At 41.8% G+C, this 26,609-nt stretch overlaps 1 protein-coding gene and 1 pseudogene across 2 annotated transcripts in view; one reads left to right on the forward strand and one right to left on the reverse strand.

Moving 5' to 3' along the window:
* The window catches only part of LOC308342884 (large ribosomal subunit protein uL23-like), a 1,151,147-nt pseudogene that overhangs the window by 47,288 nt on the left and 1,077,250 nt on the right, over positions 1 to 26,609 (reverse strand). The gene's annotated exons all lie outside the window — the stretch shown is intronic.
* ARSB (arylsulfatase B) overlaps positions 1 to 26,609 on the forward strand; it is a gene marked incomplete at both ends in the record, with an annotated part of 162,767 nt that overhangs the window by 20,024 nt on the left and 116,134 nt on the right. Inside the window, 2 exons of the mRNA XM_080804790.1 lie at positions 2,303 to 2,493; positions 10,443 to 10,650. Of these exons, the coding sequence (XP_080660916.1) occupies positions 2,303 to 2,493; positions 10,443 to 10,650 (399 nt within the window). The remainder of the gene's footprint in view (positions 1 to 2,302; positions 2,494 to 10,442; positions 10,651 to 26,609) is intronic.

Raw genomic sequence — 26,609 nt, forward strand, 5'->3', positions numbered from 1 at the left:
TTTAACCCACTGAGCCACCCAGGTGCCCCATAAATAAATAGTTCTATCCTTTTAATATTTATAGTTAGTACTTTATTTATTTATTTTTTTGGCGAGCCACCTAGGCATCCTGATAGGTCTTACATCTTTTTTTTTTTTTTTTTTTAAGATTCTATGTATTTGTCTGAGAAAGAAAGAGAGAATGTATAAGCTCAGGGAGGGACAGAGGGAAAGGGAGGAGCAAGCTCCCCACTGAGTAGGGAAACCCAACACAGGGCTCTATCCCAGGACCCTGGGATCATGACCTGAGCCAAAGGCAGATGCTTAATTGACTGAGCCACCCAGGTGCCCCCTACATCTTTTAATCAAGTATATCCTATGCTTACATTCTCTCAATAGACAGCAGTTTACATTTACAGAGAAATAACTCTAAGTGATTTCCTCAAGCTCTTAACACCCAGGAGTTACTAAAAATTCCAAATAGAACCCCAGTGTCCTAGCCTCTCTAATTATCCATATAAGGGCTAAGATCATTTTATGGTTACATTTCCTCCTCTATTATATATTAATTAACAAATACATTTGTTTCCCTTTCTGTTATAAATATTAGGGGAAAGATTACCATTTAAGAAGTGGTCTGGGGCACCTGGGTGACTCAGTCGGTTAAGCCTCTGACTCTTAATTTCGGCTCAGGTTGTGATCTCGAGGTCCTGAGATCAAGCCCCACATCCAGCTCCACACTCAGCTCTCTCCCCCTCTCCTTTGCCCCTCCCCTTGCGCTCACTCTTTCTCTCTCTCTCTAAAATAAGTAAATAATTTAAATTAAAAATAAAGTGGTCTTGGGGTGCCTGGGTGGCTCAGTGGGTTAAGCCTCTGCCTTCGGCTCGGGTCATGATCCCAGGGTCCTGGGATCGAGGCCCCAAGTCGGGCTCCCTGCTCATCAGGGAGCCTGCTTCCTCCTCTCTCTCTGCCTGCTTGGGATCTCTGTCTGTCAAATAAATGGGTGAAATCTTTAAAAAAAATAAATAAATAAAATAAATAAATAAATAAAGTGGTCTTAAGACCAAGGTATTCATTGTATTCCAGGCTTTGAATTTATTGAATCATGGAAGAGGAGGAAATGAATTAAACGTGAATTCCTTTTTCATGTAAACAGTGTAAGGCTTTTTGATTGTAGAGAATGCTTAGGACCATAGAAAGGACTAGGCCAATTTTATCCACTTCATTTTAAGATTCATAAGCATTATTTGTTAGGAGATGGCTCAGAGTCTAGCACAGCTTATTTCTTTTTAATAGCTCTATTGAGGTATATATAATTCACACACCATATAATTCACCCAACTGAAGTGTACAACTTACTGATTCTTAATAAATTCACAGGGTTGTGCTATGGTCCTCACAGTCCAATTGTAGAATATTTTCATCACCCCAGAGAGAAACCCCTTTTCTACCAGCAGTCACTCCCCATTTTCCTCGAACCCCACCAGCCCTAGGCAACCTAACATAATTTTTGTCTCTATAGATTTGCCTCTTTGGGACATTTCATAGAGATGGAATGATATGCAGCACAGCTTATCTTAATATTTTAGGAAAATATGGAACATTTGCAGAAACAGCTTTAGTTGAGAACACCCATCTCCTTTCATGTTTACATTCAAGTTGTGGGATAGGCAGTCCATGCCATTTACATTGGCGGCGAAACTGAGATCATGGTTGGTAGAAAAATCTACTTTACTTTGATCTTTTCGTTCTATTGCATTGTCTAGGGCTCCTGTTTGGAAAGGTTTGTGTTTTCCACCAGTGGGTGTCAGCATCTGACTAAAGATGATTCCTCCCAGCACTGCTTCTCTAAATAACCTTGAAGCCAGTCTCCCAAGGTCAATATCAACATTATTTGAACGCTGTGTTCATTTATGTGTTTACCTCAGAGTAAAAACGTGTAAGAAATCACATTAATCATATGCTGTTTTTGCCATTAGATAGCTTTAAAAGATTAAGATTTTATCACCTTTACTGAATTTAAACTCTGATTTTTTAAAATGGATTTACTTGGAATCATCCACTTTGAGAGTTACATGACATAGCCTTGTGGTCTAAAGACTTGACTGAGGAGGAATGGATTTGAATTTTTTTACAATAACATTTTAATGCCTCCTGCTAGCAAATATAGAGATGTTAAGAAGTGGTGCTCTGATTAGCCTTGTCATTTGATTAGCCTTGTCATGGGTAATCAATTGCACTAGGCAATTAAATGCTGAAACATTAGTTTGTTTAACAAGTTTTATGCTATGCTGACTACTTTCATCTCCCATTCTTGTTGTAGGTTATCTCCTAGGTAGTGAAGATTACTATTCCCATGAGCGCTGTACATTAATTGATGCTCTAAATGTCACACGATGTGCTCTTGATTTTCGAGATGGTGAAGAAGTCGCAACAGGATATAAAAATATGTATTCAACAAACATATTTACCGAAAGAGCTACAGCCCTCATAGCTAACCACCCTCCAGAGAAGGTTAGTCTTGCGTCTTTATTGATGTCAAAATTGTGTTAAGGTAGCATCTCTTCAGGTGAGTGTAGGAAAAAGGTGCTTGTTGGGGAAAAAAAATCTAATAAATTCTAGGGGAGTTGTTTTCAAATTTTGGAGTGTATCGGTATCTGCCTGGGGAGCATGATAAAAATAGAAATTCCTGGAACCCCTCTTTAAAGGTCTGATTCCTTAGGTCTAGGGGAAGTCCATACATCAGGATTTTATTTTATTTATTAATTTATTTATTTTTATTTTTATTTATTTTTAACGTGGGGCTTGAATTCACGACCCTGAGATCAACACCTGAGCTGAGATCAAAAGTCAGAAGCCTAAGTGACTGAGCCACTTGGGGACTCCCACACATCAGCCTTTTAACGAAACTCATCAAGGGTCACCCTGACACCAAGGGTCCCCAGATGAGTCTTCGAGGAATACTGGGTCTACAGTGTTTAGGTAGATACATAGTTTTATAATTTTGGTGTATTATGTGCATGTGCTATAAGCATTTAGTATGTTGACTTTTTAAAATGATAGGCTTGTGTACACGATGAGGCTGTATTATGGCAAACTTTCTGTTAAGAGATGGACAAACTTTGGGTTCAGGGCAAGTCCTCTTTGTATTTGGCCTCCCAAGGTTATTTTGGCTATTCTAGATATTTTGCATTCTCATGTTAATTTTAGAATCACCTGGTCACTTTCTACCAAGAAAGTTCCTGCATGGATTTGGATTTCATTCATTTCATTTTGGATTTGCATCTGTAGAACAACATGGGGAGAATGAATGTCTTAAAAATATTAAGTCTTTCACTTTCACTCCATGAACGTGGTATACCGATGAGTCATGTACTAAAATCTTATGACTTAATCTAAAGGTAGAAATGGAAAAGAGTGTGAATTGCCCTAAACGTTTTTGTGGCTGTTGCTGTTGTTAACCGAGAGTTACCTTCATAAACTAAATTCTCTGAATATATGTTTGAAATTGGGTCACAGATTCATCTTGTCAGATATTGGGTCCACAGTGTGGCTTCATTAAGACTTGCATTAGCACACTGATGAAATTAGTCCTTCAGTAAGACCCTGATGTAGCAAATTACAGAATGTGCAGTATTACCTGGTGCTCCCAGTTTTCTGCACTTTGCTTCTTTTTTTTTTTTTTTTTTTAATATTTTTATTTTTATTTTTTTTTTTATTTATTTATTTGACAGAGAGAGAGAGATCACAAGTAGGCAGAGAGGCAGGCAGAGAGAGAGGAGGAAGCAGGCTCCCTGCTGAGCAGAGAGCCTGATGCGGGGCTCGATCCCAGGACCCCGGGATCATGACCTGAGCCGAAGGCAGAGGCTTTAACCCACTGAGCCACCCAGGCGCCCCTGCACTTTGCTTCTTTGACAATTACTGAATGGCCTCAAAGCAGATCACAGTTTGGGTTTAGGTTTATATATCTGTTCAGATGTGGTACCTGGCAGGTGACTCCCTTTTTGACATAGTTTCTTCCTGGCTTTGCCTTTGCCTGTTATAACTCAGTATTGGAGGTCTTCCCTTGTATCTGTCCTCAGCCCACCTTGGGCTTTTTATCACTCTCAATGCTGACGTCTTGGAGTAGCCACGCTTCCTGCGGAACTTGGAAGACCAGAACATTCTCTTACATATGTGGACATATGCAGGTTTTAAACAGGGGAATCTGGGTGGCTCAGTTGGTTCACTATCTGCCTTAACAGGGTCCTGGGATTGAGCCCTGCATTGGGCACCCTGGTCAGTGGGGAGTCTGCTTCTGCCTCTCCCTCTGCCTCTCCCCCTGCTTGTGTGCATGCTCTCTCTCTCTCTCAAATAATTAAATAAAATCTTTTAAAAAAATGTCAATCTGAACCAGTTTTCAGAGAGCTGGAAAGATAACTGTGCTAGGTAATTGGCTTAGGTTCTCAGTTTTCTTCTGTATGCTAGGTGTTTTATAGATAGTGCTGAAAGCCCAAGGAACAAGATGAGGTCTTAAGGGAATTGTGGTTCTTGTCCTGTCATTTGAGTTAGGCACCCTATTACAGATAAGCAAACAAGAGACTTGTTCAAAGTCACAGAGCTATTGAGAGTCCAAACCAGAATTTAAACCCATGCTGTTTGACTACCGAGCTCAGTGCACTCAACAGGCATCCGAGTTCACAGCTCATATCCGAAACTGGACGTTATTAGCCCCAGTGTATGATTCAGCTTGACGGTTCCAATCTTGACAGTATATCAGGCTCATCTGAAAAGCTTGTAATAAAGACCCATAACAAATATTGTGATTTATTCATGCTGGTGGGAGGGTGTCATTGGTATTTAATTACCTCTCTGCCCCCATCTCCCTCCCAGTGGTGATTCTGGATATGCCAGCACTACTGATCCCCCTCAAACACAGGGGACAAGCTCAAGCCAACTGCCTTTTCCAGGGTTACAGTAAAACACCACCTTAATCATGCAACAGCTATAATACGCCTACAGTAAAAATGAGTTCCCATTAGGCAACAATGGAGTATTTTCTCACAGTGCCTGTAATATTAATCGGATAAGAGGAAGCAGCTGGGTGAAATAGTTCTTTGTGGGTGGGCTGCCTTATCTGGTGTGCTGCGGAAAGGACGGGAACTGGGGGAAATGAGTCCCAAAGAGCCCGCAAGCCATCCAAACTTGAGTTAGTAATAGAGTGCTGCTTGCAGGTAGCATTATGGGAATTGCCAGATGAGAGAATGGGGACTTCCCAACAGTGTCTGAAATATTCTGAAGCTGTGTCCACATTCCCCACGTCCTCAAGGTAGAGCTTCAAGTGTAGACATAAATGAATGAAGTAATCAGTACCGAGGAACAGCCCCAGAATGTTTGTTTAAGACAGGAAATGCAGACATTTACGTTTTCAGTTCTCAGTAAAATGATGCATCCCATAGTTCCAGGAGCTGGGCTTTTTCTCATTTTATCCCAATGTTGAATCTAATTCTGTGCTAATTTCTTAGGTGCTGTGTAGAGACTATAGCATAGATAACTCGTCCTAAGATGGAAATCATTAAAGAAATACACACAAAGTATCCACAAGCCATCTTAAAAATGTGCCTATTTTAAAGAGCGCTTGAGGGGAAAAGAGCATATGGAGGTATTTTGTAACAGAAACGCAGTTGGTGCTGGATTCAGGGACATACTGCTAATAGCCATGTCATGTGTGTTGGGAGGGAATGTCTTTTTTTCTCCAGGAAAATTCCCTTAGTACTAACACAACAGTGTAAAAGCAACATGTCCATAACATATCCTTCAGTTAAAAATAGTCCCCCCAACACTCTGCAGAATAAAAACGAAGGTTTTTCTCATAAACTGAATCTACTAGAAGCTTCTTAAAGTGAATGTGAATTTCTAGTGGTAGACATTTTTTCCTGACACGAGTTGGAAAGAAATGTCTTAATTCGAAAGCCATCAATAGAGCAATGATTTTAAAAATGCATCCTATATTTTTAAAATTTACACTTTAAATTAGGAAAATATACTAAAGAAAGTAAGGCTTTCTTCCTCACTGGGATCTGTTTCTTAACAGGGGAGGATACTTAGAGTAGATATCTTAGGAGACCTATGGCATAATAAGAAAAGGAAAAGAACCCTTAGCATCTTACTTATATGCTAACAACTTTAGGCGATAATGTCATAGTTTGTGTAATACTTAAATATTTGGTCATGATTCCCATCTAGGACTCTGTTTTGTATTCCTAAGGATCCTGAAAGGGTTATAGTTAGGGTTGCTGGAAAGGCGGTAGCTGTAACTGGCTTGGTCACAGCAGGGACCTGGACCCAAGAAGGAGCAAGGGAAAGATCAGGGTTCCGCATAGACCTAGAGGTCCGTGGAGGTCAAAATCAGCTCCAGGATTACCATGTTTTGAATCATGATGTCTGTCAGGTCAGAATGTGCCCACGGGTCTCCAAAGGCTGAGGCATGCCTGGGTTGGAACTCAAGTCAGTAGATAGCAGAGTAATACTGAGTCTGTCCTCAGGATGGCAGCTGCTTGCTTTAGGTCAACAGTGAGCTGAACCCACGTAGACAGGTATGGGGAAATCAGCTATGTCTGTTCACTGTGCGGCAAGGATCTTACCTCAGCTGGCTTCAGGCCAGTTGGTTGTGTTGCCTTGGGCCTCACCTTATTAATAGGGCTGCACTGCACATCATTCTGCCACCTCCTGGTGAGCCAGAGACGAACTGATGTGTGTCTGTCCACCTGCACACTGCATGGTTCTTGATGACTGCTGGTGACATGGGGGGAAAAGATCGCTTGTTTTGTTCGAGGAACACCTTAACCCTAACTTGTGAGTTTCTAGGATGTGGTTGGCGGCAGCGTGAGGCTCTGGCAGGGCCAGAGATGGTCACAGTCCGCATCCCTCAGAGGTGCTTTTCACTCCCTCTTCTCAGCTATATTCCTTCTGTTTGAATCTAAACAAGCCTGACCCCTGGAAAAATGGGGGAGTTGCTGCAGTTTTATAAACTTTGACCCCTCAAGAGTAAGGGGTCCCTAAGGAAACTAATAACAGGTATTGTTTTGCTGTATTTAACAAAGTGAGTAGAATGATTTCCATATTGACTATTTGGGGGTTTTTGTTTGTTTGTTTGTTTGTTTTTATTTGACAGAGAGAGACACAATGAGAGAGGGAAAATAAGCAGGGGAAGTGGGAGAGGGAGAAGCAGGTCTCCCGCTGAGCTGGGAGCCAGATGTGAGTCTCCATCCCAGGAGCCTGGGATCAGGACCCGAGCTGAAGGCAGATGCTTAACGACTGAGCCACCCAGGCACCCCTGGGGTTTTTTTTAAAAAAAGATTTTATTTATTTATTTGACAGAGAGAGAGAGAACATAAGCAGTGGCAGCAGCAGAGGGAGAGACAGAAGCAGGCTTTCTGCTGAGCAGGGAGCCGGATGTGGGACTCAATCCTAGGACTCTGGGATCATGACCTGAGCCCAAGGCAGATGCTTAACTGACTGAGCCACCTGAGCACCCCCATACTGAATATTTGTAAGAGTCTCTAATGATGGTCTGAGAATCATCCCCCCCCCCCCCATGTGGTTGTAAGCACTCCTCCCTGGCCGTCACCTCTAGAGATCACTTACTGGCTGGGAATACCCTGCCCCCTTTCCCCTTTCTCTCCTTCACTGTGTGCTTTGCCACGTTGCCGCTAATGACCCGGATGAGAGCATCTTCTCCTTCCTCCGCCCCCGCCCAGAGAAGCCCCGCCTGGGTCACCGGCTCTGGGGTTTACAGGGAGTCAGGCTGCTGACCTAAGTAAGTGAAGGCCCTCAGGGAGAACAGTGGGGAGGCTCTAGGAATTGGAGAGCACTTGAGAGTGAGGCCTCCGTTTCATGCTCCAGCCGTTCGTTACCCGATGGAGTATGGGCAAGGAGTTGTCGGCGTTCTGATTCTTAAAGGACATTTTTTTTTTTTTAAACCACGGAGTTTTATGTGGTATTTCCTGATTTTAAAAACGATATGTGGGCTCCAAAATGTGGTAGCCTTCCAATATATAATCCTGCCCCCATCCAGACCGTGGCTGGTGGTAGGGCTTGGTTTGACCTAGTGCTGAGGTCCCCGATGGCTGCTCCCGCTGCAGACCCTCGCCTTCACTGCGGGCCCACTGATGCCCCTGCACACGCATCGCCCCTCCAGGCGTCTCAGCCCAGCTTCCTTCCTCACCACCACCCCTCCGGCAGGGCATGTGCTGGGGTTCCCTGCACTGTGCTCTGGGGGAGCTTAGAAGTGCTGCTCTACGTGTGGCTGGAGTAGAGAGGGTGTGTGTTGGGGGGGCGTGCTGGCAGAGCTAAAGCAGTGTCAAAGATTGCAGTATTGACCTCTGGACTTGCGACCTGGAATGTTCTCCTGTGGACGGGTTAGAAAAATGAAGCCTAGGTTCTAGTTATCAGAGTTGTCATTCCATCACCTAACCTCCTTTGAGAAATAGGTTTTAAAGTGATGACTTTGATATGTAACAGCTGTTTTTAACATTTGGATTTGGGGGAAAAGGTATTGCCAAGTTCTAAAGATCTGAACTAAAAATAATCTTTTGGGTATCTTTTAGAGCTCTCTATATGTATATTCCTTACTCTATTTAGCAAGGTGTTTAATACAGAATTTTTTTTTTAAATCTCAACAGTAATGAAGAATGAAATATGAGACACCCCCCCCACCCCAGTCTGGTTTCTAACTTTTCCCCATTCATTTATGAGATTTAAATGCCTCAAATACTTTAACAGAATTGTATTATTATTCTTGGGTTGAACCCTTGTTGTCTCTTTGAGGGTTTTCAACTCATTAAGGAATTCTGTAGGAGCTCAATGAAGAAGAGTGTTTTCAGAAAGGCTCGTTAAAAAAGGTGGGAGCTGGGGCGCCTGGGTGGCTCAGTGGGTTAAGCCGCTGCCTTCGGCTCAGGTCATGATCTCAGGGTCCTGGGATCGAGTCCCACGTCGGGCTCTCTGCTCAGTGGGGAGCCTGCTTCCCTCTCTCTCTCTCTGTCTGCCTCTCTGCCTACTTGTGATCTCTGTCAAATAAATAAAATCTTTAAAAAAAAAAAAAGGTGGGAGGTTGGGGGAGCCAGGTGGTGGGAATTATGGAGGGCACGTATTGCATGGAGCACTGGGTGTGGTGCATAAACAATGAATTCTGTTACGCTGAAAAGAAATTAAAAAAAAAAAAAAAGAGAGGCTGACTTGGAATACCACTAATGTTAAATGCTATAAATTGGTGTAAAAGGTAAAATAGAATCAGCATATCACACTCCTTAGTTTCCAGGAATTAATTGGGATTATGTTTGGTCCTTGATCAAAGACTAGCAAGGCATGATGTTCACTTGTTCTCTTATATGAAAAATCCTGAACTCTCTCCGAAAGTGTGGGAACTTTTTTTTTTTTTATATTTTATTCATTTATTTGACAAAGAGAGATCACAAGTAGGCAGAGAGGCAGGCAGAGAGAGAGGAAGGGAAGCAGGCTCCCTGCTGAGCAGAGAGCCCGATGCGGGGCTTGATCCCAGGACCCGGAGATCATGACCCAAGCCCAAGGCAGAGGCTCAACCAACTGAGCCACCCAGACGCCCCCCCCCTTTTTTTTGCAAAAGCAAAAAGCTAAGGCATCTCTTGGTACATATCTGCACCATAATGGTGGAATTTCCCATAAGAAATTGCTCTGCAATTAATATGAACATGGACAAATCCTATAACCTTTCTAAGTCCCAGTTAACTTATCTGTGAAATGGGTGTAACAGGCTGGATTTGAGTATTATATGAGACAGAATATGTAAATCAGTATCATATATCTAGCACATAAACAACATTTAATATATAGTTGTTATATTGGTATTATTATTATTTGTTTGGATCAGAGCCTTCTAGGCCATTTTAGAACTCAAGTTCTTATTTTTAATTTTTTGTCTTGTGTCTTTCGTTACAATTTTAGTATCTATTGATGCTAATAGTTCCCATGCCATAAAATTCACCCAATTAAAGTATATAATTCAGTAGTAAATTCATAGAGGTGTACAAACATCACCACAATCTAAATTTAAAATATTTTCATCACCCCAAAAGAGACCTCATGTCTGTTAGCAATCACCCACCCGTCTTCTTCCCCCCACCACCCCAGCTCGCTGTAGCTGTAGGCATCTTTTGAGTATCTTTTCATGAGCTCATTGGTCATTTGTGTATCTTCTTTGAAAAAATGTCTATTCCAGTTCTTTTCCCATCTCATAATTAGGTTAATTGTCTTTTTTTACTGAGTTGTTAGAGTTCTTTTATATTCTGGATACAAGTCCCTTGTCAGATAAATGATTTACAAGTATGTTCAAGGCATTCTGTGGTTTGTCTTGATACTACTTTTATTAACTGACAAATCTGGACTTTTGTCTCTGTATTTAATGCTTCCATACCCTCTTAACTGATTTGCACAAACTCTCTTTCCAGCCTCTATTTCTCTACCTTGCTCTTCAGTCTGTCCACGAGCCCCTTCAGGTCCCCGAGGAATACCTGAAACCATACAAATTTATCCAGGATAAGAATAGACATCACTACGCAGGAATGGTGTCTCTTATGGATGAAGCAGTGGGAAATGTCACGGCAGCCTTAAAAAGCCACGGGCTCTGGAACAACACGGTGTTCATCTTCTCCACAGGTAAGTCTGTCAATAGAAAATCATCTCTTGGCAAAGCCCAGGACGTGGTATTCGATAAATGGAATGAAGACAAATTGGAGCGTTTAGCAGTTCCTTATTAAAATAAATGTTAACTGTGCGAGCGGAGACATGATAATAATGGATAGAAAAATGTGTCTAAGGGAAAGAATTATGGGCCTTCCCCCTCCTCCTTCAGATATCAAAATATTCTGGCAGAACGCTTGAAAACAAGCTCTCACCACCCGAGTGAGGATGAGCAGACGTCATCCCGACGCAGATCAGCTGGGCAGAGAATTCCTAGAGTGGCTTGTTCTCTGCTGTCTCTGCAGCCCAGGCGTCCTCTGTGACTAGGGCTTGTGCGGACTAGAGTGGTTCCGTATCTGTGTAGAGACAGATGGTGACATTAAGAAGACAGATGAGAAATGGAACCATTTAAATTGAGGCTCAAGTGGCCAAGTATAGATTTTTTTGTACTAAGATTGTCTTCTGACAATAAAATTCATACATGTTGATTAGAGAAAAAGCAGAAAAGAAGAAGGAGGAAAGAAAGTGTTTGAAAATAATTTTCATTCTGGCAGTACCCTGGTGATTCCTCCTCTGTTAGACTCACGGTTTTTCTTCTGTCTTATTAGGCACAGTTTGCTAAAATGTCCCTGTTATGCACTAATGGGTGTAGATCTTGGTTTACTCATGCTAAGCACTCCGAGAACACTTTGTATCTGAAACTAAAGGTGCCTTTTTTAATGGGAACTGTTCTTGTATTATTTATTTCAGAATTGTTTGGCTTTCCATCCTATCTTTCTTCTAGTCTCTCTTTATAGAACTTCTGTTATTTGGTGAGTGGATTATCCTCTAATTTCCTTAGTTTTTTCTAAACTCTCCTGTTTACTTTTTTCTACTATTTGGGAAACTTCCTTATCATTATTTGGTAACCTTTTCTATTAAATTCATTTTATTTTTTTTTAATTTTTTCAAAAGATTTTTATTTATTTATTTGACAGACAGAGATCACAAGTAGGCAGAGAGACTGGGAGAGAGAGGAGGAAGCAGGCTCCCCGCTGAACAGAGAGCCTGATGTGGGGCTCGATCCCAGGACCCTGGGATCATGACCTGAGCCAAAGGCAGAGGCTTTAACCCACTGAGCCACCCAGGCACCCCTATTAAATTCATTTTAACTGTCATATTTTTTCATTATCAAGAACTCTTACTTTCTGATAATTTCTTTTTTATAAAGTTCTGTTTTACTTTCTATGTAATAATTTCATTCTTCAAAGCCTGTGGTCTTAGCTATTAATTGTATGTTGGTGTGAGTGTGTGGGTAGATATGCATATACACACGTGTATATTGGTATGTGTGTATATATGTGAGCCCACACATATATTTTTACGTTTGCTCATATTCCCAGCATTGCCTCTCTTCCTTCTAAGGCCATTTGAATCTTCTTTGGCCTGTCTTTTATGAAAAAGGCAAATCCCTGGTGATCCTTGACTAAAACCTAAAAATGTGATTAGAAACTCCAAGGGTGAGGATAGGACTTGTCTTCTGGTGAATTTTATTGTAAAGTGACAACATGAGGCCTGTGTGATGACATGTTGAGGAATTAATCTGGGTATTCTACTCATAGGTTGTGTTTTTTGTGATGTGTGTGTTTAGGGGAACATTTTCTCCACACCAGACATTCTCATTAGGCCGAAGTGGGTAGATTTTTCACTTGCTTCAATCTGATAGGTTTTTTTGTTTTTTGTTTTTTTTTAAGGGTAGTTCTGTTTTGGGGACACCTAGATGGCTCAGTGGGTTAAGTGTCTGCCTTCAGCTCAGGTCATGATCCCAGAGTCCTGGGATCGAGCCCCACTCGATCATATTGGCCTTCCTGTTCCATGGGGAGTCTGCTTCTCCCTTTTCCTCTGTGCACCCCACCCCCAGCTTGTGCTCTCTGTTGCTCTCTCTCTCAAATAAATAAATAAAATCTTAAAAAAAAAAAAGAGTAGTTTTGTTTTGCTTTTGATCAGGCATTGTTATTGGATCTAGCATTTATTGAGTGCCTACTCTGTGTAGGACAGTGTTTAAAGTGCTTGACATGACCTAGCTCAGTTCATTCTCACAATAATACCTGGGGACTACTATTATCCCACCATGCAGATGTGAGAACTGAAGCACAGAGAGGCTAAGTAACCTGCCCAAGGCCACACAGCCAGGCAGAGCCAGGCAGCAACCTTTCTGGCTCCATGGCTGTCTGCTGAGATGATGCCGATGATGATCTGGATGTTCTTATTGGACCTTATGATATAGCAGAGCTTTCCCCACGGTTTGCTGCCGTATTGATCTGTTGAGGAGCCTGGGCACGGCAGGAGAGGCGTTCAGTCTGAGGAGGGTTGTTTCAGTTGTTTCACTGGGATACAAACACTCCAAGTTTCTGAGCATGCCCTGCTGGGAAACGAGCTGAATGGAAGATACCATGTGTCTCCCTCCAACCTCCCCCAAACTTCCCCTCTCCTGGAGAAATGGAGACATCTTATACTTGACTCCTTATAAGATCTCTCATATTCTGAGAGTCTTCTCACTTTACTTTATTTTGAGCAGCGTGGTAAAGCACTTTAATCAGGTCTGGAATCGAATGCTTATAGAGGTCACTAGAAAGAAGGAATAAGAAAGGAGGCCAAGACATTTAATACTGATTTAGTAATTATTCCCGGGAAATGACCTCACAGTTGCAAGAATTGAAAGTTGTAAGTTTATAAAGCAAGCCTTTGTTGTAGAGATCACAATTATGCAATTTAAGGATAAATGATATCCTGAAATGAAAATGTATCCTACATAGACTGCAAAGTGTTCAGACAGAAGTAAAGACGGTACCTCTGGAAAACTGCTAAATATCTCCAAGTGGCTCCTGTGACAATGGTTACTGCTATCGAGGATGCTTGGAAAGAGGGGCCATAACATGTTTTCATGCTATGTGAGAGTTAGAAAGAAGCAGTATTTTACAATCTTTTCTTACATGATTTCAAATGCATTGTATAACCATATTTTACACAGTTGGCTCTTTCATAAACATCCATAATGTATTATTTATTCAGGTTGTCGAAAATAGTTTTTGAAGCTTTGCATTAAGGTAATGGGAATTACCTTATAATAAGGCTGCTGTGTATTCTAACCCTATGATATATTAATAGGTACCTTAATCTGGGACCATCTTTCCTTTGTCTCACTAAATCCGATTTGATCATGTGTCCATTTTTTATACTGCTGAATTCACTTTGCTAGGGTTTTATTTAGGACTTCTGCGTCGATTTAGAAGGGAAAGTGGGGTTGGAGGCTTCTCTCCTCCCTGTGGGGTCTGTTGTCTTGGTTATGCTAACTTCATTCTTAAAATGGCTGGGATGGTTTTTTCCTTCTTTTTAATGCTCTGGAACAGCTCACAGATTGTTTGAAAGAGCTCTCCGGTTGAGCTGGTCCCTAGAACGTTTTTTGGAGGATTTTTCTTCTTTAATTATCTCCCTAGCTTAAATTTTTTGCTGAGTTACAGCTAGGTGTAGGTCTTTTAAAATATTTAAGAATTAATTTTGCCTCATCTGTATGAGCCCTTTGATCTGCAGGCTGAGATTATTTTTTACTTTGGAAGTTTTCCTTGTACATATTTTAGCTTATTGCTTTAGTTCTGCTCAATTTATTTCTCAAAAACGGCTTTAATTAATAGGTTGAATCGCTGATTTTCATTATTTTCAGTTCTCTCCCCTTTTTCTCAGTCTTCTGGATCGCCTCTGCATTATCTGTTAGACATTTTTGCAACTTGGCTTCTGTTCTTTAGGATCTCCAGTGTCAATTATTATCAACTGTAGTTTTAGTTTCTTGCACTCCTTCCTTTGCCTCAGTCCAGTTCCCTTTTCTTCTACACTTGTTATGGTAATGATAATAATGATAACAACAACAACTACTGCTTGTTTACTGCATACCCAGGCACTGTTCTAGAGCCTTCCCTACACTTCCCATTATTGGTCATGTTGTTAGCATTAAAGCTCAAAGCAACCTTGAGTTTAATCTTGTGAAATAGGTTTCACCTTGGTTTAGGTTTCACAAGGTTTAACCTTGTGAAATAGGTTTCTTTATCCCCATTTTATAAGTGAAGAAACCAGAACTTAAAGAGGTTACATGATTTGCCCAAGGCTACTGTTATGGTCTGAATGTGTCCATCCCCATTTCACATGTGGGGGTCAGAAGGTGGGCCTTTGGGAGGTGATTAGGTTATGATTAGGTTATTGGGTAGGTGTTTTGTGCTTTTATAAAAGTCACCTCAGAGCGATCCCTAGCATCTTCCTCCGTGTGAGGACACAGCGAGAGGACACCGGCTATGAACCAGCAAGAGGGCCCTCACCAGAAGGTGACCTCATGGGTGCTTGATCTCGGTCTTCCCAGCTTCCAGAACTGAGAAATAAATTCCTGTTGTTTATAGGCCTCCTGGTCGGTGGTTTTTGTTAGAGCAGCTGAATGGACTAACAAATGGAAGAGCCAGAATTTAAGTGTAGATCTACTTAAGGTCGATACCTCTTAGCCATAATCAGCTGGGCTTTTGCATCTCATCTTTAACTTTTTAGCTCATTCCACCATCCCTTACCTCTACTTTGGGCTTTCTGCATTCCTATTCATAGAACTATGCTTCTCCTGAATCTTTCTGAATAGACCTCTGCTAGAATCTTCATTTTCATTCTAAATCATTATCAGCTATGTATTCTTCCTCTGAGTATAGGCAGTATAGGCAGTGATGGATCTGTCCACACAGAGTATGTGGCCATCTCTTGGCCTCTGATCACAGTTCTCTGGTTAATTCCTTCTCAAACCTGTCGTTTATGGTCACGGTGATGTGCACAGCTTCCACCAGTCCCAGTGGCCGTAGGCATTGAGCATTCTACACTGCAGTGAATCTGATTGATGTACTTGACATTTTCTTCCCTTTTGACTACCTGGTTCTTGGAAATGCTAGAAGAACCCCAGCGTCCACAGCTACCAGACTCTTCTAATCTCCATACCTTCAGGGCTTCACTTCAGGGGCGTTTCCCAGGACACAGTGTGCCCCAGTGTCAGATCCTTTTCTTCTCCTACTCATTGTTTTCTGGGAGATGTGATCTCTTACTGCATCTAGAAAGGGGAGGAGGCAATAACTCTCTGGTCATGTCAAAAATTAGCACTGTCCCCTCCCAGGCTGCCGTCCTGCCTCTTTTCAGGTGGGCGGGGTGGCCCTGTGTCACAAGGCAAATGGGAGTTGCCAGCCCTTGTTTCTTCGGCCCAGCTTCTTTGGCCTAACTGCTTATAGAAATTTCTCCAAGAGTCTCTTGGGTATTACAGGTTGTCATTCAGCCTTGGTTTTTCACATTGTGATGAGTTTTCATCTTATTCTAACTCATCACAGCATATTTTCCATTGTCTTCTATGTCTGTGTTATTTTAGTAGGATATGGCTCGAGAGCAGCAGCGTTCGTGGCTGGTAGGAAGATACCATTTTAACCGCGGCTCCTGTCACCAGGCTGATCTTTACAGTTGCTAGACTCCAGGAATCTTCACTGAAGTCTGACCTTGAGTAAAATGAGCTAGGGGCACCTGGGTGGCTCAGTGGGTTAGGGCCTCTGCCTTCGGCTCAGGTCATGATCCCAGGGTCCTGGGATCAAGCCTCGCATTGGGCTGCTGCTCAGCGGGGAGCCTGCTTCCTCCCTTCTCTCTCTCTGCCTGCCTCTCTGCCTACTTGTGATCTCTCTCTGTCAAATAAATAAATAAAATAAAAAATAAAAAATAAAATGAGCTAAAATCAGAGTCTGCTCTGGAGCAACTAGATCATGAATTAAAACTAGGAAAACGGATTCTAAAACCTTGAAGAGAAAACTGTAATTGATTTCAACATCTTTATGTAGCCATTATATATTTATATCAACTCTTATCAGAATAACCAGTTTCCCTTACGTGTGGAGAAGAGTTTGGCCAGGAGGAGAAACTTTATTGCAGTTCTTCCTCTGGAGACTTTTTCCTGTGTTCTTTGACAGTTTCATTGCCTGCAGTGGAATTTAGTAATGTGCTATAATAATGTGACTAAAACCCAAGAAAACGGGGCCTGGATCTGGCTGATTTTAGAGCAGTGATTCATTTCTTCCACTTCTCTCACTTGACTTCGCTTAGCACCGCCCTATTTTGTAGGCATGAAAATACTGGGTACATCTAAACATGTTGGATCCATTAGTACAAGAAACCCTGAAATAACCCTGAATAAACTAGCTTCATTTCATGAAAGGTAGAGGCAAAGGCATATGTGTTTTAGAATTAGATGTTTGGGAAAGCTGACTTTTTTCTTTTATTAAATCTCCTTTTATCTCCTTATCTCCTTTTATCTCCTTTTATAATCTAAGGAGATCCCTGAGGCTTCTCTGTCTTCATTATCTGAAAATTCCTGGTGGTTCTTCTGAGTTTGCCACCTCAGGACCACCTGCAGAAGTGGGGAATTTGTGAAAAATGCAGTCTCTAAGGACATGGCTGCATGACATTTTGACTGTACTTAAATATGGCTGAAGTGGATGCTTTATTTTTTTTCTTATCCAAACATCTTTAATGTTTCATATGACTTAGCGTATTTTATTTCATTTTATTTTTACAAGCCCCATTCATTTTTAGTCTTCTGTTATATAGTCTTCCTTATATCCATTTTACTTATTTAATTCTTTTAAAAGATTTTTATTTGTTTATTTGACACAGAGAGAGAGATCACAGGTAGGCAGAGAGGCAGGCAGAGAGGGGAGAAGCAGGCTCCCCGCTGAGCAGAGAGCCCGTTGTGGGGCTCAATCCCAGGACCCCGAGATCATGACCTGAGCCGAAGGCAGAGACTTAACCCACTGAGCCACCCAGGAGCCTCTTATTTAATGTTTTTATTTAAATTCCAGTTAGCTAACATACAGTGTAGTGTTAGTTTTGGGTGTACAGTGTAGTGAGTCAGCAATTCCATTTGTCACCTGTGCTCATCACAAGTGCCCTCGTTCATCCCCATCACCTATTTCACCATCACACCCCCCCCCATATAACCATCAGTTGGTTCTCTATCATTAGGAGTTTTTTTCTTGGTTGTCCCTCTTCCTCTCTCTTTTTTTTCTCTTTGCTCATTTGTTTTGTTTGTTAAGTTCCATATGAGTGAAATCATATGGTATTTGTCTTTCCCTGACTGACTCATTTCTCTTAGCATTATGCTCTCCAGCTCTATCTATCTGTCATTGCAACTGGTGAGATTTCATTTTTTTATATGGTTGAGTAATATTTCATTGTGTGTGTGTGTGTGTGTATGTGTATGTATATATATTATATGTATATATACATATAATTCCATGTCTTCTTTATCTGTTGATCAATCAATGGGACACTTGGGCTGTTTCCATAATTTGGCTATTGTAAATAATGTTGCTATGAACATCAAGGTGCATGTATCTCTTTGAATTCGTATTTTCGTATTCTTTGGGTAAATACCTAGTAGTGCAATTGCTGGATCATAGGGTAGTTCTGTTTTTAACTTTTGGAGAAACCCCCATACTGTTGTCTAGAGTGGCTATAATAGTTTGCATTCTCACCAACAGTGCCAGAGGGCTCTCTGTCTACATCCTCACCAACACATGTTACTTCTTGCATTGTTGATTTTCACCATTTTGACAGGTGTGAGGTGATAGCTCATTGTAGTTGTGTCTTGTATTTCCCTGAGAAGTGATGTTGAGCATCTTTTCATGTGTCTTTGGCCATCTGTGTGTCTTCTTTGGAGAAATGGCTGTTCATGTCTCCTGCCCATTTTTTAAAACTTTATTTGAGACAGAGAGAAAAAAAGAGAGAGAGCATGAATGGGGGCGGGGGAGCAGCAGAGGGAGAGGGAGAGGGTGAAGCAGACTCCCTGATGAGCAGGGATCCCAACGTGGGGCTCGATCCCATGACCCTGGGATCATGACCCGAGATGAAGGCAACCACTTAACCAACTAAGCCACCCAGGTGCCCCTGTCTTCTGCCTATTTTTTAATTGTGTTATTCATTTTTGAGGTGTTGCGTTTTATAAGTTCTTTATATATTTTGAATACTAACCCTTTATCAGATATGCCATTTGCAAATATCTGATATTTTCTCCTATTCTGTAGGTAGTCTTTCTGTTTTTTGATTGTTTCCTTTGTTTTGCAGAAGCTTTTTATTTTGATGAAGTCCCAATAGTTTACTTTTGCTTTTGTTTCCCTTGCCTGAGAAGCTGTGTCTAGATTTGTCAAGCTCAAAAAGAAATCACTATGGTGATTTGGTCAAGCTCAAAGTTATTGCCTGTGTTCTCTTCTAGAATTTTTATGTTTCAGGTCTCACATTTAGGTCTTTAATCCATTTTGAATTTATTTTTGTGTATGGTGTAGGAAAGTGGTCCAGTTTCATTCTTTTGCATGTTGCTCTCGTTTTCCCAGGACCATTTGCTGAAGAGATCATCTTTTACCAGTTGGACAGTCTTTCCTGCTTTGTCAAAGATTGATTAACCATATAGTGGTAGTTTCATTTCTGGGTTTTCTAATCTGTTCTATCCTGTTGATATATGTGTCATACTGTTTTATTCATTGTAGCTTTGTAATATAACTTGAAATCTGGAATTGGGATGCCTCCAGTTTTGTTTTTATTTATGAACTGTATACTTTAAAATGGCTAATTTTATGTTATGTGAGTTTCACCTCCATTTTTAAAAATGCAACTTCTCAGACTTTATAGATTTGCCAAATCAGAAATCCTGAGGTCTGGGTCTAGGAATCCTTATTTTAAAAAAATAATCTAGGTGATTCTTTTGTATACAAAAATTTGAGAACCTCAGATCTCAGGTAACTTATTCAAACCTCAAGAATTCACCTAACAAGGAATGTATATGTGTTTATTATATACATAGTAATTATTTAAATAGCTTGTATATATAATATACATATATGCAGAAGTCCAATACATACATATCTATATATATACATCTACAAGTGGTGCTTGAATAATGTGGGGATTAAGGGCACTAACCCTTCAGGCAGCTGAAAATCCACACAGAAATTTTGACTCCCCAAAAACTTAACTGCTAATAGTCTGTTGTTGACCAGAAGCCCTACCAATAACATAAACAGTTTATTAACACATATTTTGTATGTTATTTGTATTGTATACTATATTCTTGCAATAAAGTAAGGTAGAGAAAAGCAAATATTATTAAGAAAATCATAAGGAAGACAAAGTACATTTACAGTACTGTACTATATTTATTGGGGAAAAAAATCTGCATATAAGTGGACCCAGAAGTTCAAAACTGTGTTGTTTAAGGATCAACTGTATGTATGTGTTTTGTGTGTGTATATAAATTTATACATAAATATATATAAAATGTATAAATTATATAAAATAATTATATAAAATATATATCAGAAACCATCTGGATTTGAAGTTTAACCTCTTCTGAGTGTTTTCACTTCAGGTAAATGTACCCATTTCTAGGAACAGACTTGAAAAAATCTAATAAGAAGAATAAGAATAAGAATAAAAATAAAAATAAGGATAAGAAATATTGAGGTGCCTGGGTGGCTCAGTAGGTTAAAGTCTCTGCCTTCGGCTCAGGTCATGATCCCAGAGTCCTGGAATGGAGCCCTGCATTGGGCTCTCTGCTTGGCAGGGAGCCTGCTCCCTCCTCTCTCTCTGCCTGCCTCTGCCTATTTGTGATCTCTGTCTGTCAAATACGTAAATAAAATCTTAAAAAAAAGAAGAATAAAAAAAATGTAAATTATTCTGCTCTCCACACCCTATTACATATAATTACAACCTTGACAAATTAATGCCACCTTTTTTTTTACATGTGATTATTCGTGTTGTTAACAAATATCGCTTGTCCCATTATAAGCATAGCATTCTGCTATTTGTATACAATGATGACCCTCTGAGTCCTTCTCTGGTAGGATATGATCAGCGTTGAAGCCCCAGCTTTCCTGCTAGTTGGTTATGTAGACGGTAGCCTCAGTTTCATGATCTGTTGAATGCAGGTTGGCTGATCATTTATTTACTCAGTCTCTCCCTGTAGATTGAAAGACAAACAGGACATAGTTCCAGCCCTCAGCAAACTCACAGCTAGTGAGGCAGACAAGCAGATATGTGATTGTGATGCTGTGGAAGCATGTTGGGGTGGGGCCCCGGGTATTGTGTGCACGTAGTAGGAGCACCTGCCAGAGCCCAGGGGCCTGGGGGCTTTCTGAGATTTCAAGGTTGGGAATGAGTTGGCCAGATAAACAGTGTACAGTTGGGAAAAGGACTGAACAGCATTCTCTGCTGTGGGAGGGGAACAGGAACAGGGGCAGAGGGGAGAGAGCAGTTCCATAGGAGGCTCAGTGGGGCTGGAGCCCAGAGTGCAGGCAGGGGGATGGCCAGGTGGGAGGCTGGAGAGCGTGGCGGGAGAGCCTGCATGCAGCCCGGAAGCCATCTCCAAGGTACAGTGAAAGCTGTAGGGAGGCATTGACGGGTTTTCAGCAGGATCAGATTTTCATTTTAGGGTCAGTATGGAGCATAGTTGGAGGCAGGCAGACCTTTTAGGAGGCTGCCACAGTGAAGGCCGTAGGAGGCTGAGGAGGGGCTGAGTGAAGGCAGGGGGGAAATTGATGGTGGTGAAAGGGCAGATTGAAGAAATATGCAGGAGAGCTTGGACTGGTTATCTTTGAGTTCTTGTTACTAGGAGAGTTCATTGCTCTGTCATTCTGCATTCAAATACCTTTTGTCAGGGCGGGTGATGGCCTTCGATGGAGGCATCCTTTCTGCGGCAGCGGGATGCCTGTGCGGAGAGCTGCAAGAGTGGCCCATTTCTAGGAACAGACTCATGTGGCCCGGGAGCCCGTGTGGGCCACAGAGTACAGATCCACAGTCCTCCTGAGACTGGGCGCAGTTCTGTGATAGTATTTAGAAATGCGCAGAAATGGTTTGGTTGTCACAGTGACTTGAGGGTGAAGTCATTTGAAGGCTGGGCACCTGCAGTGCTCAGGAGAATTTCCCTGACACAGATGTACGTCACCATTGAAGAACATGACCGGATCCTGTTCAGCAGCACATTTCTATGTGAACAAAGCGACTTATGACAGAACCTAAGCTTTGAATGTTATTATCTGAGCCTTGACAAAATACATCAAAATACATCATTTAGACAAAAATACATCATTTAGTTTCTTAAACAGAGCAATAGAGAATCTTAAGTAATTCTCCTAAATCTCTCATCTTTTCTCCCTTATATATCGAATCCTCTTAGGAACGGGACTAGCAAATGGAGAACTCCTTCACCACTGAAATGTCCTTATGCAGTTGGCAGGCTTATAAATGTTGTAGAAATTCTGTCCCAGGGGCACCTGGGTGGCTCAGTGGGTTAAGCCTCTGCCTTCGGCTCAGGTCATGATCTCAGGGTCCTGGGATCCAGCCCTGCATTGGGCTCTCTGCTCAGCAGGGAGCCTGCTTCCCACCCCCCACCCTTCTGCCTGCCTCTCTGTCTGCTTGTGATCTCTCTCTCTGTCAAATAAATAAATAAAATCTTTAAAAAAAAAAAAAAAAAAAGAAAGAAAGAAAAGAAGGAAGGAAGAAATTCTGTGCCAGGAACAAAGAAGGCTGACTGCTGGCAAGCCAGTCTCAGGTTCTTCAAACACTTAAATGCATTTCTGACAAAGCTAAGGGAATCAGTCATACAGTGTGTCCACACTTTGTCTTTGCAATTGTCCCTTTATTGAACACATCTACCTTAGAAGGAGATAAGAACACATGGTTTAAAACTATGAGACTAGAATGATCTTTCCCCCAGCCAGAAGTCATGAATCCATTTTACCTCTTTAGACTTTATATGTTAAAGTCCATGCTGAAAGTCTGTTGGATCACCTTAAAATATTATTATTATTTTTTTTTTAAGATTTTATTTATTTATTTGACAGAGAGAGAGATCACAAGTAGGCAGAGAGGCAGGCAGAGAGAGAGGGTGAAGCAGGCTCCCCGCCGAGCAGAGAGCCCAATGCGGGGCTCGATCCCAGGACCCTGGGATCATGACCTGAGCCGAAGGCAGAGGCTTAACCCACGGAGCCACCCAGGCGCCCCTTAAAATATTATTATTAATAGTAGTAATCATACAGATTTATTCATTAGTATACTGAGAGAAAGTGATAACCAACGCATTTTAAAGGCTCCCAGAACAATTTTGTGTCTGTAGTCTCTGTGACAAACCATTGAATCCATAAGCTCAGAGTCTAAGGTGAAGATGCTTCTCATTCCCTAAGTTTATCAGATAGATCTCCAAAATTTTATTATATTGCTTATGATTGGCCACGATATAATATTGCATCATTGATATTTTGAATTTTTTATCATGAGAAACATGAAATAATCTGCATTTTCACACTTCTAGGAGTTTATGGGTAATGGAAGACACATAATGAACTGAGCGTAACTATTGACAAAATTGCAAGAAGCTTTCCAATTGATTTTGGTTTACTTCTGCCTCTTGTTTTTCATTCCATTTTAGAGGCCACATTTAAGATGGATCCATTTCTTCTGTTGTTTACTCCTCCATACTCACTGGAGGCAAAACTCCCTGGGAAGAGGAAAGGGGAGTTAGGAGGACAGCCTGCTGTGGAGGAGAAAGCTGGGCGAAAGCAGATTCTGTCTGGAAGCAGTCCCGGGGGCACCGAGCTCAGCAGGGGGAAGGGGCTGAGCTAGGTCACTGCAAGCTGTGGGGGCAGAGACCTGTCAGCAGCTGGAGGATGAAAGAGGGGGCGAAGTGGTTTAGGAATTATTAGTTTGTGAATCACCAGAAAAGAGACTGGATTACAAGTATTTTTGGTCTGGGATTTTTCTTTTTTAAATCTATGTTAGTAATAATAGATAAAAGATTCAAATTTAGGTTTCAAAGGAGGGACTAGTACATTTCAGTTGAAAAACAAAGGCTGTATATTATTTATATTCGCATTTTCTAAAATGTGAACGTGGAGGTTTATTCCGGAGGGGTTTAAGAAAACAACAGCAGCCAAAATGTGTTCACACGGCTAACTTTTCACTACAAAAGAACCCAAACGGTCTGATTCATCCTCGTTTTCCTGTGCTCATCCCCATTTTCCTGCGCACGCATGGAGTTCTCCTGGAGGCGGTGGTAACTGCTGCACCACCATGTGGATGTATTTGAAAAGAGGCATTTACCTGAAATGTACAGAGTTCCAGGACTAGCTTGTGCTTGTGTCCTATCCCAGGTTCCTCTCCACTCTGGCTTTATGCGGTGACGCTATGGCTGTCTAACTTGGTCTGAAGCCCTGTGCGAGCCGAGGACTGATTCCTGACCCTTTCTTCCAGGGGTCGTGGAGACTTGCTGGTCCACCAGGGTCTGGGAACCGGGGCTTGGCTCTGTGTGAGAGATGACCCCACTGTGCTTGGCCCCAGACAGGCTGACAGCCTCTGCTTTCAGAAGCATGAGACCCCCTGTCCAGGCCCAAAAGCAATAAGAAAAATATATTTGAAAAAAACCCCAGTTGCCTCTCTTGCTGGCTTTGGCAGTTCGGTGCAAAGTGCCAACAAAGCGCGGCATACAGAAATTCTGCCTTGCAGGCTTGTTCCTTCTTACAGAGCAACCTTTAACCTTGTGGGGCTCTTTTTTCATGTTTTCTTAATCAGAAAATATTTCAGAGATTATTGGCACCACAGGTTTATTTCTTCCCGGCAGTTTTCTCTCTAAACCAACTGTAATCTCTGTGATCGCCTCTCTGTTTTTCTCTCACAGTATGGGCCACAGCTAATCAGCCTCCTCTAAGATGACTGTTCCAAGTACGGTGATTTTTTTTTTTTCTTTTATCATTTCCATCCCAGAGGACTTTCTTACTTGTGTGGATTCTTAAAAAATAAAATCAGGATTGTCTCAAAAATTTGAACACACATGAAAAATGATGTCCGAGGCTATGGAGACTACCAAAAAAAAAAAAAAAAACCAGACAAACCCCAACAAACAAAAACTGTATCTCTGTCCTCAAAACAGCCTGTGATCTGGTGACATATTCTGACACACACACAAAGTAGTCAAAAGTGTAAAAGAAGTGGGGCTGAAGGGAGAAGGGTGTGCTGTGTTTGGACTAAGAATGCCAGCTTTATGAAGCCACTTTATTTTTTAAAAATTTATTTTAAATAAATTTCTATAAATTTTAAATTTAAATAAATTTATTTAAATGAAATTTAAATTTATTTGAGAGAAAGAGAGAGCACACACGTGAGCGAGAGGGGGAAGAGCAGAGGAAGATTAAGAGACTCTGCTGAGCATGGAGCCTGAGGAGGGGCTCGATCTCCCCACCCTCATGACCTGAGCTGAAACCAAGAGTCAAATGCCCAATCAACTGTGCCATCCAGGCACTGCAGAAGCCACTTTAAAACCCCACTTTGGTGTCACGTTTGCTGTTAGAAGGTGCTTCTCAGGTCCACAGCTACCAGCACAGGCTGCATGGTGGGGCATGCGGATGGTCCAGTCTCCGGGAGCAGCCTGTGTGCAGTACGGAGTTCACATCTGGGAATCCCGGAAGGAGTGGAATGATTAGTGTCTGTGGCAGCTTGTGATCATCAGGGTGTTGCCAGGTGAGCTCACCTGACCAGGAGAGATCATTTGTCTTCTTGGTGACAAGAATGAGTAAGCATGATGACTCTCTTTTATTTGAGATAACTGTCTGCTGAGGTCTCCTGAGGAGGCCGGAAGCTAGATGAGATAGGGTCTCTCTTAAAGAACACCTAGTGTGGTGGGAGTGGGTCTTAAATTCAGATTTCCTAGGGATTGGGAAGGCCAAGCGTACAGTTTAGAAAAGTCCTTTCCCATGTCTGTGGCTCTGACACATCCCCTAGAAGGTCTTGTGTTTATTCCATGGCCCCTAGGCTGAAAATCATTTAGTGTAGGAGAAACGCTACTGGTAGTAGTGAGGGGTCAGGAGCAGGACAAAAAGTACATTGAGCCATCAGTCCAACTCAGTGTCTAGCACAGAACTCAGGGAATGTTTGCAGGTGGAGAAGGGTACATGCATTCTAGACATAACAACACAGGCCATCATTTCAAGGTCATGTGGGTGGAACAGAAGGAAGTTTAGAAGAAGGAGCATCTAGATGGGGGCCACTAGGGGCATTTCATAGGAGAAATGGGACAGAAATTAAACTGTGCTTGAATAGTCAGGGACTTATGGGTAGGTGAATGGAAAGAGTGGGAAGGACATTTTGGGCGTGGAGAGAGGCCTGAGCAGACACGCAGGAGGAAGGACGCAAAGGTGTGTTCTGGGCTTGGTAACTAGGCCAGTCCAGGCTTACCATTGGCGTTGAAAGGGATACCCAAAACCACAGTATAAATAGGATGCATCTTCTTGAATCTTAATTTTGCTTCCAGATAAAGAAGAAAAATGTGTAACTTAACTGGCTAATAATTTAAAACATTTAAAAATTTAAACAAAGGCAAATTTTGAAACAGAATACAATTTTACGGATCCTGTAAAGCTCAAAATCTCAGGTTTCTCTTTTCTTTTGATCCTTTGATGGAAGAATTAAAAATTTTTTTGAGAATCAACAAAAAAAAATCCACACAAAAAAGTCGCCCACTAATCCTTACTTAAAGCTTGAGGCAGGAGCTGTGTTTCCTCATGAGTGCCTGGAGTGGGGGTTGGGGGTGGAGGGCAGGTGGTCCAGCACTCGGCTGGGGATTCTGCTTGGCTGTTGAACTCCAGTTAGGAGGCCCAGGCTCTCTCACACTGCGTATCCTGGATGGCAAATCCTGATGGTGGTTAGCATGGGCTGCCTCCAGAATGTGCCTCTGTCCCACACAACAGACATGAGTGTCTTCGTGCTCTCGTCGGGGTGTGGAATCTGCACTCTTGCTGAGAAGCCAGGGAGCCCTGGCTGCCTCCTAGAATGAAGGGTCTTCAGAGGCCCTTCCTGAGCCTTCA

This window comes from Martes martes, assembly GCF_963455335.1.
Source record: "Martes martes genome assembly, chromosome: 5".
Lineage (NCBI taxonomy): Eukaryota > Metazoa > Chordata > Mammalia > Carnivora > Mustelidae > Martes > Martes martes.